At 36.8% G+C, this 17,402-nt stretch overlaps 2 protein-coding genes across 9 annotated transcripts; both read right to left on the bottom strand.

Moving 5' to 3' along the window:
- Positions 1-2,147: 2,147 nt before the first annotated feature.
- LOC121993653 lies at positions 2,148-2,602 on the bottom strand. The gene has a single exon (XM_042548018.1). It carries the CDS (start codon positions 2,595-2,597, stop codon positions 2,181-2,183), a length of 417 nt encoding a protein of 138 aa, XP_042403952.1. The 5' UTR covers positions 2,598-2,602; the 3' UTR covers positions 2,148-2,180.
- A 1,398-nt stretch (positions 2,603-4,000) lies between these two features.
- On the bottom strand, positions 4,001-16,858 carry LOC121995588 (uncharacterized protein DDB_G0283697-like). 8 transcript variants are annotated; one of them, XR_006115869.1, is made up of 7 exons: positions 16,704-16,858; positions 14,847-16,620; positions 13,498-14,284; positions 11,900-12,013; positions 11,677-11,821; positions 11,376-11,594; positions 4,001-4,668 (listed from the first exon to the last, which is right to left on the bottom strand). XR_006115869.1 is itself a non-coding variant. In XM_042549316.1 (3 exons), exons 2-3 carry the CDS (start codon positions 16,470-16,472, stop codon positions 13,622-13,624), a joined length of 2,289 nt encoding a protein of 762 aa, XP_042405250.1. In that variant the 5' UTR covers positions 16,473-16,620; positions 16,704-16,858; the 3' UTR covers positions 13,496-13,621. The 8 variants fall into 8 exon arrangements, 1 of the variants encoding a protein (XP_042405250.1); XR_006115868.1 differs by having other exon boundaries at positions 11,376-11,821; XR_006115865.1 differs by having other exon boundaries at positions 4,001-4,631; positions 11,376-11,821.
- Positions 16,859-17,402: the final 544 nt, after the last annotated feature.

Here is a 17,402-nt window from a genome sequence, read left to right as displayed (position 1 = left end):
GGCACCTTACAACTGTCCTATAAAATCCCTCGCCACCATCGAGTCTGCATTCCTCTTCTAGATCAACGATCTCACTTTCACGATCAATTGCTTCTGTGAGATTTTTTAATATTTTCATCTGTCTCTTCAACCGTTCAATGGCGGATCCAGGAATTCAAGTATGGAGAGACGATTTTTATACGGAACAAGGAACGGTATCCTCTATCTCCATCAATGAAATCCTATAATACTAGATATTCCACCGCCGTAAGGGAGGACGACCGTCAATGCCCCCCCCCCATCTGCCCCTGAGTTCAATCCTAATACCTTTTGCTTGAGTACAGTAATATTCCATTCTTTTTTCTATCCAAAAATGGCGGAGGTTAAAAAGTATTATTTCACTGCTCGACCGACTTTCCAATTATTAGAGAATTATCCAACTTCCCATAAGTTTTGAAAGACCCGATTTATGTCTGATCAGCCAAACCATTTAAATGGCCTACCGGAGTTGCTTCCTCAACCCAACTTAGGTAGATTTTGTTGAATAAGTGAATGGAGAATAAATGGAAGAGGAAAGATGCTCTATTGTGAATGGGACTTTAGTCTCATATTGAAAGTTTTAAGGCATTTTTGTTGGTTTATATTGATTCACATACATTGAGGATGTGAACAAATGCATGAGGAGAGCCTCTCTCTTATGCGTAGGTGCGCAGGAGGTGCAAATCCAAGGTCCGGATTGCATTGAACCAAGTTGACTCAAGCGCGACCTGCGCACACGAATGCTGGAGTCCACGGCCAATCGTTATATCCTGGGAAACAGACAACCCTTGTAAGCCTCGAAGCACAGCCGGAAGTGGGCGAATCTATTTCAAGGAAACTGCGACTCGCAGACCTCGGTCAGCTCGTCCGGTCGGTCTCTTCATCCGACCGCCAGACTTCTCTGCCTGCTCGGGATCTTCGCCCGGCCTGTAAGCTAGCCCGATCGGCCAATCTCTCTGACAGCCCGACCTGTCTGCTTCACTCGGCCTACATGCACGACCAGGCCGACCTCTCTGACAGTCCGACCTGTCTGCTCGACCCGGCCGACCTCTCTGACAGCCCGACCTGTCTGCTCAACCCGGTCGGCATGTCTGCACTGCTCGAACGCTCTGCTCACTCAGTCACTCTAAGGTTGGAACTTGGATAAAAATCAGTCTCTGCTGGCAGTCTGAGATCATCTGCTCAGGTCAACTCAACTGTAAGTTGAATTTAAATTCTGTGTAATTTTAAATTCAGCTAAGTCCCTAAAATCTCCAGCAATAGATTGTTTGTGTCCGACAGATTTAAGGAAACGGCTTGATCAAATGGAACGATTATGTTTCTTTATTTACATTAAAAGTACTTTAATTTTAAAATTATCAAAAATATAAATACCAAAATAGTATTATTCTTTTTTACCCCTCCTGTTAACTTTCTAAATCTCCTTTTTTTCATCATTTTCTAATGTATCCTCTCTCTCCCAGATTAAAAAAAGATCAATTATGATCCCATATCATTTTCCCGATGGACCTAATATGGGAATATATCATGCTCATCATGGATTTGTTATTTTTCCATATCAAACCTACTCTGAGTCTGATATGATATAATATTAAGTCCGGTGTTTATGTATTGAAAAATAATGTGAGATTTAGAAGGTTAACGGGAGTAATATGAAGTGAATAATATTATTTTTTATATTTTTTTATAGTTTTAAAATTAAGATTTTTTTTTCATAAATAAAAAATTATGACCGCTCTGTTTATCAAAAGCCGTTAAGGAAAACCTCTCTATCAGAATGTGATAGACAACATCACAACAGTGTGTGACTTTAGTCTCCCTTCTAATTTTTTGTAATGTATCTCATTCTTCAAATCGACTATTCAAAGATGACCCGTCGATCCCTTGGCATTAGTGCAATCGTGGCATGTTGCATCTGATGCGAGCCCAGATTTTCTATAACACCTAAAGCATAATTTTGAAAAAGAAAAAGGAATTTATTTTTCTAAACGCAAACGTAATAGCTAAAAATCAAAATATGAATATTGTCATAATGCTGACATTTATTTATTTATTTATTTATTGCCACGGCGTTTATAATTCTATGCAAGTTTTTTTTATCGATAGTCTTTTATTGCCTTAACTTTAACGCCAACGTTCCTCTTCCTCCGCCGCCAGAGTCTTCACCTGCCGTGGACCAGCTCCGAGCATTTCGTTTTGATCCACCGGAACCCCTTCCGCAGCGACGCCTTCAGTTTCCCCTCGACCGCGTACGCCTTGTAGCTCGCCACCCGCTTCCTTCGACTCATCTCCGGGTCGCTGAAGCACCACACCGAGGGGGCCGCCCCCTTCGACCGGCCTCGTCGCCGGGGCGGCGGGAAAGGAGGGTCCGGAGACGGTCCACGCGGCGATGGATGGGAAGTCTCGGAGTGCGGGTGTCTGGTCTGGCTGGCGCTCAAGACGTTGCCCTTCACGATCTCCGGCTGCCGACCGTCGCCGGCGTCGGCGCCGTAGGTGCGGAATCCAGTGCGGTATCCACTATCGTAGTCGGAGGAGGAGCGGAGATCTTCCCGGTAATGGTTCCGGCCGAAGACGCTCATCTCCGGTGAGCGGGGAAGAGGAGGAGAGAAGAGATGGAGGCGGGAGAGGATGAAGAGGTGGAGAGAAGGATTTGGTGGGGCCTGTTTTTAAATTTGCTAAATTTAGAAGGACGGTGCAGTCTAATTTAGAGAGAGAGAGGGGGTTGACAATTGCAATTTTTAGAGAGCAACGTTGAACGGTAATATGGCTAAATTCGCCAAAGTGTTATAACATGAAAATGGATTAAATTAATTACTAAATATGTCACATATTTTTATCGATTAAATTAAAAATAATGTTGATATTTTTATTGATTAAAAAAAGATTTGGCAGATTTTATTTATAAAAGGGAAATTAAATCGTTACCTTTAACTTGTTCACATATGACTATACAAATGAATACAAATGATATATTATCCGACGTCTTCTTTAATTTAATGATGAACGAAATATGAATGACTTGATATGATTAAAATTTAATTTTTTTAATTCTTTATCTATATGTAACAACTTTTCTTTTTTCTTTTTTCTCTTAAATTAAAATAAATAATTTTCTTTCTTCTTAAATTTAAAAAAAAAATCTCACTTTTCTCTCCTATAATTACACTTAACAATCATTATGATATTAATTTTTAAAGGTAGTATAGCTGCTACAACGTATAACAGTTATAACATAGCAGTTGCTTCATTATTGTAGTAGCTACTATATTATTATTATAGTTACTGCACCGTTATAACGGCTATTGTACCGTTGTAAAGGCTATTGTACAGTTGTAACAGCTACTGCATCTTTGTAATAGCTATAGCTACTACAACATTATAATGTCAATATCACAATGATTGTTGCATATAATAATAGGAGAGAAAATAAAGAATTTTATTTTAATTTAAGAGAAAAGAAAGAAAAATTGCTGCATACAGATAATAAAAATTTAAAAAAAAAAATAGATTTTAACCACTCCAAATCATTCACTTCGGATCTTCTCAGTACAGTCACACAAGAACCATCAACATATCATTTCTCTATGAGAATATATATATATATATATATATATTCTAAAACAATTACATATATATTTTATAATTTACAATTTGATATCAAGAAGAATTAATGTATTCTTTTTTTTTCAATTTGATATCAAGGAGAAGGAGAATTAATGTATTCTTTATTTTTTTTTTCCTTTGTTCATTCTATTTTGATGGTTAATTCCTTCCTTCCATAAGCAAATTAATAAATTTGAATACATCTAAACTCTCGGCTCAATTTGACTCGTTTACAGCCCCATTTGGCTCGGCTCGTTTACCCGCTGATGCTTTTTTGTTTTTGAAAGTAAACGAGGGAAAAAACCAGACAATTCAAACTTTTGCTCATCACATTGTAAATATTTAAGATCAATAATAAGAAGTGAAGCTACGGCGGGTAGAAATTTCAAAATTTCACAAAATCTTTCAGAATGCAATCTTGAATCGAAGTCCAGGAACAACTAGACGTGATGCCACCATCATGTACACCCAAGGAAATCATATTTGTCATCCACAAAAGCAATGAATGTCAACGATCCTCCCGAGTTAATTGAAAGAGGGGGGGAAAATTGAACATTGGATCTTTGTCGACGCTGGATATCAAATGCGCAGCATCATTCCAAATAAACAAAATATTTTATCAATTGGACTGGGCAGGATAAAAGCAGTCACAAACCTTTTTCAACCTTGCAGGCAATCTTCTATGTAATCCACTGATTCATTCTATCAGAATCAAACTGTGAAACCAGGCTGATTTTGTCGATGGTACAAGCAGAAATCGTATGATCGAACAGTGGCAGGAGATGATCCAGGCAGTGACAAACAGCAATTGCAGCAAAAATTTACTATGTAACAACCTTCAGATGGAAACCTTTGTTCTTGATCCAAATTATCTTAACGGGTGGGAGAATGAACAGGAGAAGAAACTCTTCTCTGTGATGCTTCCACCACACATTACATTCAAATCCTCTCCAGTCTCTTGATCTTCACAAACCACGCAGAAAATCAGAACGAATTCCCTAAAAGGTGATCTGCCAGATTGGTTTGAGCTAGTTATTACTGGAAAACCTTGAGCCAAAGAATATGAAAAGAAGCTGTCAGGCAAATCATAGTAGATAGGAAACTGCAGAACTATCCACACCAGAGATTTTTATTTGACCCAACAAAGTGAAAATGACCTAAAACAGTAGCTGCATGCAATGACACTTAAGCTTCGAGAAATAATACAGATTGAGATATATCATGTTTTTCAAGAAATAAAACAATAACAACAAAAAAGGACAAACAATCTGTTTGATTGAATGAAATAACTATTTTTAGGGAGCAAAATTGGTAAGGGATAGAATAGCAATACCTATAGTTCAGTTCGGTACATGGAACATAGTAGATGCTTTATGTAAATTTTCAGTCTTCATAATAAAATATAGCAATAAGAAGCAGCCCTGCCTAGCCATACCAACCCGCCTGCCTGACCGGTCCTAGTACCAGCCTGTCCAACCACCCGTCTGGCGCACTCAGCCAGGCATCTTCCCAGGCCTCTCGCCTGGTCCTAACAGCTTGATCAGCCTATTCAGCATGACTAGTCCAAATACACCATGGACAATCTAATATAATTGGTTTGAAGAGAATGACAATAGAAATGAATCCCAAGTTATCCCAGGATAAGGATAAATTTTAAACAGAAACAGTTAGAACAACACCCTAGTAAAGTAATTCAATTGGTCCTTTGTATTGAAAGTAAAGAAGCTTGAAGTGACTCATTAAGGGAGAATTATATATCAACTCTTAGATAGCTAATCCAAATATAACAATTAGAGTTGTGAAAATAAGTAGCATGACATTTCCTCAATCCAATCAATGAAACAGAATTTACTTGACAGATACTTAGTCTAGAATATAAGTGAACTCGAACATTTTTTGTGCTTCATTAATTAAAAAAAAATTGAATACTAAGATACTTAAGTTCAGTCACCAATGTTGATGTTCTGCAGTGATGATATATATATATAACCTAATTAGGTGGATAGAATGACTATTACTAGTTTATTATTGTAGCAAAAGATGATTACGCTCACCCCAAATGTCTCATCCCAAGGGAGGTAAATTATGAGGTCAGCTTATAGCCGACCGCTAAGTGGCTATGAGTTTTTTCTCTAAGGGCATGCGTCCGTCGAGAATTGATCTCTGCCTTATTATAGCAAATCAGTTATCATCTAGCCAATTGGGCACTCTCGTAGAGACTATTACTAACTTATTATCGGAACTAGAAAAAAAGGTGCATTTTTTTCCAACTGAAACAATAATCAACTACGCCCCATTACAAATCAGTCATGACTAATCTCAAGCCTAGATAAAGGAGGAGGATTACGTTAAGTTGCCAGCCAGCGTTAAAACTATGAAAAATGTTCAATGAATGAATTTATTAAATTATAGTACTACTGCTAGGTTATTCTCCGAAAGGAATGCGTTGTGGGGTCCGACTGTAAAGTCTCAGCAAAGACCGTCACATATCCAGAACTCGGGTGTAGTGCTAAATATGCAAGAGTTAATGTTGCAGAGTCCAACTATAACGTATCGGCAAGGACCGCTATATCTCCATGAGAACTTGGGTGTAGTATTGAATAAGCAAGAGTTCTCATACCATATGTTGGATAAGAACAAATATAATAAAAAAAAACTAATAGTCTAAGATTTGGAACATTGAACATATGAACCCTCACTGGTAAATCAATGGAGGTAATAGATACAATGATTATGAGAAAAGTTGGAGTAGTTAGAAAAAAGAGATTGAATTATAGCCTTTAAGATAATAGTAGCAAAAGAAACTATAAACATAAATGAATTAGTGCAGTAGGATTAGATGAAGCTACCAAATCAAGGTTTTGGGATAACTTAGATAAAGTATTACAAAACATTTGGTGGTTTTGGGACGACTTAGATAAAGTATTACAAAACATTCTATCAAATGAAATGATTTTAATAAGAGGTGATATAAATGGACATGTTGGAATGAAAAATGAAGAATATGAGAGGGTACATAGAGGTTATGGGTTTGGAACGAGAAATAAAGAAGAGAAAACTATATTAGATTTTGTAATAGCATATGACTTTATATTAGCTAATATATTTTTTTTTAAGAAAAGAGAAGAACACTTAGTCACATTCAAAAGTGGGAATAATAAATCGCAAATTGACTTTCTTATGATTAGGAAGAATGATAGAAAGATTTGTAAAGATTGTAAGGTCGTCCCTGGAGAAAGTTTAACTACCCAATATAGATTAATAGTGTTGAATAGACGCCTCAAGCATAATATCAATAAAAAAATATATACGACTCCTAAAATTAAGTGGTGGAAGTTATGGTATGGGAAGTAAAATATATGTAAGGAGAAGGTATGAGTACAAGTATTAGATGAAATATATAATGACTCTAATATAACATTGAATAAGATGGTATTAAAGTTGAAAATAGTAACGAAGAGTGTAGTCAAAAGGACATGCACCACTAAATAAGAAATCTTGCTGGTGAAATGAGAAAATATAAGAGAAAGTGAAGGAAAAACAAACCGCTTATAAAAAATTATATATTTGTAAGAACGAGAAAAATTTTAAAAAAAATATACAATAGCAAAAAAAAGAGGCTAAGAAAGTAGTGAATGAAGTAAATAATGAAACTTTTGAACGATTATATCAAAAATTGAATACAAAAGATGGGGAAAGAGACATTTATAGAATAGCTAAAGTGAGAGAAAGGAAAACTAGAAATCTTATCCAAATAAAATGTATTAAAGATAAATGTAATATGGTACTAGTAAATGATGAAGAAATAAAAGAGCGATGGAATTGATATTTTCATCAATATTTTAATGAAGATTTAGGTGACCAATTTAGGTAATTTATGTAGGTCAAATGAGTATAAAAATTTAAATTTTTATCGTAGAATTCAAACTTCAGAAGTAGAACAAGCTTTAAATGGAATGTACAATGGAAAAATCGTTGAAGCATATGATATTCCGATAGAGATATGGAAGTATCTAGGAAAATAAGATATTGAATGACTTACAAAATTATTTAATATGATATTGAAAACGAAAAACATGTTTGATCAATGGAGGGTATGTACTCTAGTTCCCTTATATAAGAATGAAGAAGATGTATAAAATTGTGCAAACTATAGAGGTATTAAACTAATGAGTCATGTCATGAAACTTTGAAAAAAAAGTAATAGAAAAAAGATTAAGGAAGAGATCACAGTAACCGAAAATCAATTAGGATTCATACTTGGCAAGTCGACAATAGAAACTTTACATCGTCCAATAATTAATTAAAAAATATCGGGAGAAAAAACAAGATCTACACATAGTAATCATTGACTTAGAAAAAACTTATAATAGAGTCCTAAGAGAAATTATACGGAAAATTCTAAAAAAAAAGATATATTAGGATAACATATATTGAACTAATTAAGAATATGTACGAGGATGCAACGACTAGAGTAAAGACTTTAATGGAGTAACTGAAGTATTTCCAATAAAAATAGAGTTACATCAAAGCTCAACACTAAGTCTATCTTTTTACACTAATTATGAGCAAACTCACTAAACACATTCAAGGCACAATGTGGTGCATGTTGTTTAAAGATGATATTATTTTAGTAGATGAAACACGTGAAGGAGTAAATGCTAAAGTAGAATATTGGCGGAAACACTAAAAGGAAAAAGTTTGACTTAGTAGAGTAGAGACAAAATATATAAAATTTAAATTTATCAATATTAGACGTAATGAGATAATTGTTAATATAGGAGATGATGAGTTGTCCGGAACCGAGAGCTTTAAATATTTAGGATCATTTTTGCAAAACGATAGAGAAATTGAGAGAGATGTCTTGCATATAATACAAGTATAATGGTTGAAATGGAGGAAAACGTCGAGTGTTTTATCTAATCGTAAGATACCTCTAAAATTTAAAAGAAAGTTTTACAAAACCGCAGTTAAACCTAATATGTTATATGGAGTTGAATGTTGGACTATGAGTCGAGAACATGAGCAGAAGATGAGAGTTGTAGATATGAGGATGTTAAGGTAGATGTGTGGACATACGAGAATGGATATAGGACTGTAAATGAACCAAGTGTTCGTGAACAAGCTTGGTGTTCAGCTTGGTAAGAACTTGTTTATGTTCGTTCAATATACACAAGATTAATTAAACAAATAAGCTTGAACACATATGTGTTCAGCTCTTAACGTTCGTGAACAATGTTTGTGAACAATGTTCACGAATCATATTCATTAATAAAACTCTTTTTAATATGCTAAATAAATAATAAAATAAAATAAATAAATTTAATTATCAAGCTCAATAACTAATCAAACAACTAAAAGTTTCAAACAATCAAACAAACTTGAATTGAGAGCTCGATAACATCTAAACGAACTAAGCTTGAATTGAGAGCTCGATGTCCCCAGGGAGTAGCACAGACAGTGGGCGCATGACATCTTTGGCGTAATGGTCAGAAGTTGATTCTCAGGAACTGACAACATGGGGTTTACCCCACCATGCGTCTGACGCCTGTGTACCTACATGTACCTCCCTCCATATCCGTGGGGCCGGCACTAGTGGGGCGTTAATATAATGGATCTACATTTGAATTGAGAGTTCGCAAGCACCTAAACGAACCAAGCTCAAGTCAAACTTTAAACAAGCTCAAGCTCATAAAAAATAAACCAAGTCAAGCTTGAGCAAGCATTTCAAAAGCTTGGTTCATTTTAAGCTCAACTTGTTTACAACACTAGATGGACATAATAAGAAATGAGAGCATTGGAGAGAAAGTCAGAGTTACATCTATTGAGGAAAAACTCCAAGAGACACGTTTAAGATGATACGAACATATACTTAGATGATAAATAAATGCTTCAGTTAGACAATGTGAAACTATAACAAACACACATATCAAACGAGGAAGAGGAAGATAAAAAAAACTTAATTAGCAACAATAAAACAAGATAAATTTATTTAACTATAGATGATTGATCCTGTTCGAACCAAGGGTCAACGAACGCTGGGGATGCGGCGCTCCCTGCTGGATCCTCGAGTGCTCCGGCGAACCTGCAGCAAAACCGAGCCGGGAGGGGTGTCCCGGCGACGGCCCTCCGACGCTCAAGTCAGGTGAGGAATAACAAAAAGGTGGCCTCAAGATGAAGACTTTCGTAAGACTTGCGTACCTCCGGTGAAGAAATGGAGACCTTATATAGACCTCTCGAAGAAGCCTGGGCGCGCCAATCAAAGCAACCACCTGCTTTTGACCATGTCCAGGTATGGGTCTGTCAGAAGGGCCATGCCCAGATATGGATCTGTCAGGAAGACGTCCATGAGGCCATACTGCTACTGTATCAACCTTTCCATGATGTGACGGCAAGATCCTCCATCGTGCGATCTTGTGTACGGTGATATCCCATATCCCGAGCCGAGCACATAGGCCGCTCGGCCACCTTTGTACCCTCGCCCTTATCTTGGCCGAACGGACAACCCGCTCGGCCCTTTGGTCCCAGCCGAGCGGACTCCCGCTCGGCCCTTCGATCCTCCTGTCTTGGCGTCGGAAACCCAAGCCTATGGATGGGTTATCTCTAGCTCCGCTCGGACCATTACCCGCTTGGCCAGCCCTCCATCCGTCCTTAGGCTGGGACCCTTCAGAAGGTGGGCCCCCCATTCTTACCGCCGGATCAATGATAATATATTAGGAGATAGAACTCAATGGCGTAAAAGGATTTATATAGCTGACCCCACTTAGTGAAATAAGACTTGGTTGTTATTGTTGTTGAAATAATAATCAATCTCTAAATGTGTTTCGTCCTCTCATCAAAGTCAAATTAGAAAGCAATGTACATGCCAACTTAATTATCACAATCCATCTTCATTGGTACTAGAAACGTTAACTTTGTCAACATACAACTTTGTTAGCACTAAAAACAGCATTTAACTTTGTCAATAACTGCTTGAGTTAGATAAGCTCCCATATAAGAAATAATTGCTCAGTGTTCTACCTCTACACAGAACCTCAATACAATAGTTAGCTTCTTGACCTTCAAAGATATCAAGTTGCATTCAAAAACACAATATCTTGATTTGAATTTTTAAAAAAGTAACCAATCTGCATCTATATATCCCACAATTTGTATGTAGTCGTGGCTATAATATTTGAGACTCATTCTCGAAGGATCCTTGAGATGTAGTAGAATTCTCAAGGCTACTTTCCAATTGTCCTGGAATGAAGACTCAAGAAATTAACTAATATCAAGCTCATCCACCCCCAAACACACCCACACCCTTTCCTCTATTTTAGCATCAATATGACATTAGGAACAAACTCAACTCAGGCCTTTTGGACAAAGTCCTAATTGTTGCTAGTGGTGTTGGTGCTGAAACTGAAATTTCTAGAGAAGACTATAGAGATGTAGTGGGAATAGAAAGAATTGCCGTAGGAACAAAAATAAAATTCCCAAATAAACTTGGGACTTCATTAGACTTGGATGTACACAATGTGGTTGAAATTAATGGTGTACTAAAAGAAGATTGTATCTGCAAAATAAAGGCATATTGCAACGAGGAGAATAGCATTCATACTCTGTGTGTGATAAGGACTAACAAAGATGAACATGATAAATCTAAGAAATAATTTCTCTACCAGAAGGCAAGAATTGAACAAAACAGCAAACCAGATACACAGGACAGAAGTAAAGGGAATAACAAGGAAAGAGAATGGCGAAGGGAACTTCACCATGAAGGTTTGAAGAAGGCATATAATACTTATAAGGCGATATGCAATAAGAATAATGTCACCCGGATTTGCAGGGGAACCTTCATATGAAGCAGCAAGGTTTTGGAATCTCAACAAATGCATCTTCTTCTCTTTAAACCTCTGTAATTGATCTATTGTCAAATCGGTTTCCACCAAAATTTTGTTTCCCTCTAGCTGAACCTTAATCCAAACTAAGTTCTGCACCAAATCCAGTCAACAAATATTTTATTCTTCTTTGCAACTATAGTTCTATCGTTATTCATGGCTGGAGTGCTTCTACCTCCCGTCTTTCATTATCTATGGCTGGAGTGCTTCTACTTCCATTGATCTGCAGATTTCTAGATTGGTTTGCATATTTGCATTCCTTCCATATGATTTCTTATTGATTCTTCAGAAATCCATTGATTAGTTTCTGGTCATATCTCCTGCAAGTGTTTTGGATTTGAACTGAAGGATGAGTTGTAATTATAGACATATGGCCTTCTTGGGAATAAGCTTTCTACCTTTAGTGTACCGATCAAGGAGGATATATGGTTCCTTCAGTTCCAAGCTTATCAAAATTGATGTCCCAAGACCATGATTCTAGTTGATAGAGGTAACTCTGATGCATGCATCTTCTATAGGTAATATAAATAAAAGGTCATAAATACACAAATTGTATAATTAAGTTTAAGCAACTATTTAAAATATATCTTTTAAACAAATTTGATATGAATGTATAGTGTTCATACATAAAGGGAAGCCTAGTGCACGAAGTTTCCCACCAATGCAGGATTACGGAAAAGCGTCGGATCACATTGGGTCTATTAGATGCGGTCTTACCCCGCATTGCAAGAGGCTGTTTTCACAACTCAAATATATCACACGGCAACAACTTTATTATTCCGTTCATACCTCTATCAAATCATGCAATCATATAAATGGATTCCTAAATCCACATTTTTATTTGTTTAGTATACATGTTCAATAAAATCCGTAAAGAAGCTAAGGCCCATTCAAGGACTACTTTTGAGATTAAATATTATAAGTGGGTTCAAATCCCATGCCTGACTCAAACTTAACAAGCCTTTCAATCAACAAGCTTGAGTGTGAAGTTTTAAGCCAACTTGAACTTCAACTCAATTTGAGGTAAATAAGTTTTCATTTAAAAAATATTTGAATAATTGTTCCTAGCTCCATTTGGCTAGATGGCATACCTCGGTAGAAAAGGTGATTATTTATCCTCTAATTCAAACAAATCACATTTTTCCTAGCCAAACATGACATGCTTATGTGAGTTAAAGAAACAAGGATGATGAGAACTAAATGAGAGAACACAATCTGTCATCAGGGCTTTCATTCGTTATGGATTATCCTAAAGTTCACACAAGTAGAAGCAAAGAATACAGCAAAATGAAGTTTCTTTGCAATCCACTTGTTTCATGGAGAAAGAATACAGAAGTAAGTTTATTATTCTAAAATTAAGGTTAGGCGATGATGATGACAATGAAGAAAAGGAGGAAAAAGGATATATGATGTCAACAAAATAAATACAGCTCCTTAAAGCAAACTATTGAATGATAATACCATTTCTTCTCCTAACCAAAGAGTCCAACAGGCTCAGCAACTACATAGCTCATCTTAGTATCCTGTGGCACATGCTCGACTTAACCAACAAGTGAATTAGAGCATGACAAGCTTTGCATTTGGGTTGGTTGGGACTTGAGGATGCAAGTAGCAAGCCAATCATATTATGATCCTATGGGCCAACCAAGGCATATAGTTGGGCCCGTACAACTCAACACATAGGTCCTTCTAAATATTGATATAAATTCATGTAATTTCAAACAGTTACTAGTATATCTTCTGTTTTGAATTTTTACTACTACTACTGAATGTAAAGTCTCTTAGATTACAATAATGACCCTCTCTTTTTGAAGAGCCAGTCATTTTCTCATAGATTAATTCATCATCAGTTTGACCAAATATAGTAGTAGGTGATCATAGCTTTTTTCACCTACAAATACCACAAAAAAAGTAGGAAATTTTCAATGAAAAAGAGTCCTAATGTCCTCATTCCTTGTAAACAATTTATAGATAAAAAATAGAAAGTTAGGCATACCAAGTGCAGAATCCCTGAATAATTCTTTTAAATGACACTTTGTAAGGGAGTATACTCCCGCATGGCATCATTCAAATATTAAACTTAAGCCTTCTGTAGTGCACTGAGCTAAACTAGCTTCAGATTATAAAGAAGGCTTATCGTTCTGATAGCACTGTTCAGAAACTGACACTCTGTTCCAAGAACTCAACCTTTGCGAGCTGTGTGAGTTTTCCATCCTTCGTCCAATTTCTGATATCATAAAATCAGTTCCTACATTGCCCTGTGATGCTCGAGTCTCCTGAAAACTTTGCCTCAATCTATCATTGGACAACATGATGCATATACGTTGCTGTAGTGCACGTCGACCCAAAACAGTTGATGGTCCAACACCATGGGGCTGAGATATATAACTGCTATTTTCCACTGATCTTGGCGAAACATTCAGATCAATTTCATGGAAATAAGGTTGACTTGATCTATGAAAATTTGTATTACCACAAGGGGTTGAAACCTCTGTTTCAATGAGACTGCCTAACATGTCAATATTGCCAGCTGCTTGATCATCCCCAAAATCTTGATTTTGCAAGTATGATGAATCATCAACTGCAGATTTACAACACTCACAGTACCAATTGCCTTCTGGCACTTCCCTCCCAAGACCAACACAATATGTGTGAGCAGGCGAATCACAGATATCACACAGCAACATGAGAGTATCATCTCCACCTTGATGGCATTCTATGCATACCACATTTTCGTATGGATCCAGCATTCGCCTTATTTCTTCCTCAGAAGGTTGATAAACCTTCGCCAACAAACAATAACAACATATGAAATATTTAATTAGAAATTGGTAAAAGTTTAATGTAAATAAGAGAGAGAGATAGCAATAACATACATGCAGAATAATGAGATTCAGTCTAGCAACAAAGAAAAATAGAAATATACAAAATAATGTGCATTTGTTATATTGTAGTCATACATGACTGTAGTGCACCAGAGAAATAAAATAATCAGTTAGCGTTGGTAGATATTAAGAACACCTAAAATTTTCTCACAATCAACTGTACTCAATCAAATCAATTTGTAACTTCCTTTTGTGGATCCTTATTATATACAGATAAAAAAATATATAATTCAAATAGTTCCTAAGAATTTAATCACTATAAACAATCCTTAAAAACATTGAGTTATACCAAGATATTTGAGACTGATTCTTTTCAAAACTATTTTTGACTCAATCAATTCAACCTAACATATGATTGCATCAAGAAGATGACCAATATGTGGTTACAATGCAGTTAACCAAAACAATTGTTGTCAGATAAACTTTTCCTTAAAGCTATTGCAATGAATTGAATACCTACCTGATCACGCTTTTCAACTTTGATAATTGCTTTCCTTAACCCGAACCCTGGATCTGATCTAGAGGACTTGGTAATGGTTCCAAACCTCCTCTTGCAAACAGGGCATCGTGACTCTACCTTTGACCACTCCATTATACATGGAAAACAAAAAAAATGAGTGCAAGAATTCAACATTCCTCTAACTGTTGTTCTATGTTCCTCTGTCAAGCAAATACCACACAATGGCTTCCCTGATTCCTCATTTTCTTTCTCCTTACCTTTCTCAACGCTTTTTATTCGAGCAACTATCCTATCTGTCTGTAGCAGATTCACAATCCCACTACTCCCCAGATCCCTCAACACATGCTCAGAAATGTTATAATCACCATCTGAACAAGATTCTGATTCCTCAAGTGACACTTTTTGCCTTCTTATCACAGAACTTTTAGTCTTCTGGATACTCCTGCTCTTGTTCCTTGGTTCATCCAACATAATGGCTTCCTCTACAAAATCATCATCAGAACTTACAAAATCAAAATCAGGCGTATCTGACTCCTCCAACAATTTCTTCTTGGTGTCCTTTGATGTTGAGCTCATCTTCCTCGCTTTCTTGGTTGTCTTGGTCTTTCTACTGGCAGCAACACGATCTTTCACAATAAAACCATCATCATGCTCAGATCTCTTCTGGCATCTGTTTCCCCTTTTCTTTTGCCTTGAAATCCATTGCTCCTGCATCATACCACCCTTCTTCATTTGTCCTTGCTTTTTCAATCCAGAAGGCATTGAGACTTCCTCATCAACAAGATCCTGCTCATCAGGTGAGAAATCCTCATCCTTTTCATCTTCCTCCTCCATCTCCTCTTCCTCATAATCTGAACCTTTGGCCTGTTGGTTGTGAGGTTGAGCTGCTGGTGAATTTCTGTACCTCCCTCTCTTTCTAAGCGATAAAACTTCTTTTTCATCAGTTTCTTCTTCTTCCTCTATCTCCTCTTCCTTATACTCTGAACCTTTACTCCTTCGGTGGTAAGATCTAACTCGAGATGCATTTCCGTTCCTTCCCCTGTTCCTGAGAGATAAAATTTCCTTTTTTCCATACTCTTCTTCTCCCTCCATCTCCACTTCATCATAATCTGATCTTTTGGTCTTCTGGTAGCGAGATCTAACTGCACGTGAATTTATGTTCTTTCTCCTCCTCCTAAGAGATGGAATTTCCTCTTCTTCTTCTTCTTCTTCTTCTTCTTCTTCTTCTTCTTCTAATTCTTCTTCTTCCTCCTCTTCTTCCTCCTCCTCGGCCTTATAGTCATCGTCGTCATAATATGAAACCCTAGGTTTCTTCACCGCCCTCTTTTTGGCTCTAGAAAAGCACTTCAGACGTTTGGGCCTCCGCCACAACGAGATCTCATCCTCCTCATCGAGCTTAACCGCCGGCCGATTAACATCATCGGAACCGCAGGTGGACCCCCCAAACTCGAACTCTTCCTTAGAAGCATCGGACGCGTCGAGGGCTTCATCAGAGCTCTCCTCCTCATCATCTTCCTCCTCCAAGACATACTCCTCATCGTCCTCATCATCGGAGATCTTGGATCGGTGGAGGTGCCTCCCGCCCGGCGCGGCGCGCTTGTAGATGACCCTCCCGCCGCTTGCCATACCACCTACTACAACAACGCGCCTTCTCCAAAAAAAAAAAGTGCGAAATTGCTGAGAATTTCCAGCCCAGCAAAGATCTCTCTACGGCAAACAGATGAGATTGGAAGCAACCGAAGCTGTTCCCATATGCTTTGGCCTTCGCTTCGTTCTTGCGGCAATAATGAATGAAGAATCAATATCTTAGGAATCAATAAATCGCCAGAAGTGGGCTTACTTTTGTGGCCGCCGTACCTTGTTCTAGAAAGAGGAGACGGGGTTGGCCGGCGGTGGCGTGGCGTGGCGACGTCGATGTGATCGACAAGAAGGTGAGCACACGGCCCGTGTTGCACGGGAGATTGAAAAACGAAATGCGTTGTCGTCCAGGTAAATATAATAGTGGAACAGGTTGGCACGACAATTTTGAATTCTTGCGTTACGAGATAAGGTAGTAGTAGATGGGCATTTTATCAAGGGCAGGTTTGAAAATACCCAAAACTTTACAAATCTTTTCGAATATCATTTAATGATTTATTAATATCCAAATGTTTTTAGTATTTTAATAATTAAAAATAATAATTGGGAACAAATATTCGGATGTTTGATTTTTCAATTTTTTATCAGAAAAAAATTTTAAATATCTTAATCAGGTACGTTATTTTTAAAATTATTAAATGAGGTACTTAATTTTATTTTTACCCTTATTGGTTATTATTCTCAATCGGGCGTTACAATTATAATAATTAAATCGATTTTTTTTAAAATAAAAATAATCTACTCCTATTTAAAAAATTATTACTTTAAATATAATAAATCAAATTAATATTTAAAGCTATGGATATAATTAAAAAAATTAGATGAAAATATAGGATCTGATTATATATCATTCCGAACTCTATAAGTTCATTAGTCGATTTTGATCAAAATCAAATGGACTTAAAAGACTTCGAATAA

Source organism: Zingiber officinale, chromosome 6A (genome assembly GCF_018446385.1).
Source record: "Zingiber officinale cultivar Zhangliang chromosome 6A, Zo_v1.1, whole genome shotgun sequence".
Classification (NCBI taxonomy): domain Eukaryota; kingdom Viridiplantae; phylum Streptophyta; class Magnoliopsida; order Zingiberales; family Zingiberaceae; genus Zingiber; species Zingiber officinale.
Note: the sequence above shows the minus strand (reverse complement) of the source record. Positions and strands in the feature narration are given on the sequence as shown.

Bases quoted from the DNA above. Each gene is read 5' to 3' on its own strand.
- LOC121995588 (XM_042549316.1), bottom strand. From the start codon at position 16,472: ATGGCAAGCGGCGGGAGGGTCATCTACAAGCGCGCCGCGCCGGGCGGG. The intron at 14,285-14,846 runs GTAGGTATTCAA...TTGTTGGCGAAG, and splicing joins AAGTTGAAAAGCGTGATCAG to GTTTATCAACCTTCTGAGGA.
- LOC121993653 (XM_042548018.1), bottom strand. From the start codon at position 2,597: ATGAGCGTCTTCGGCCGGAACCATTACCGGGAAGATCTCCGCTCCTCC.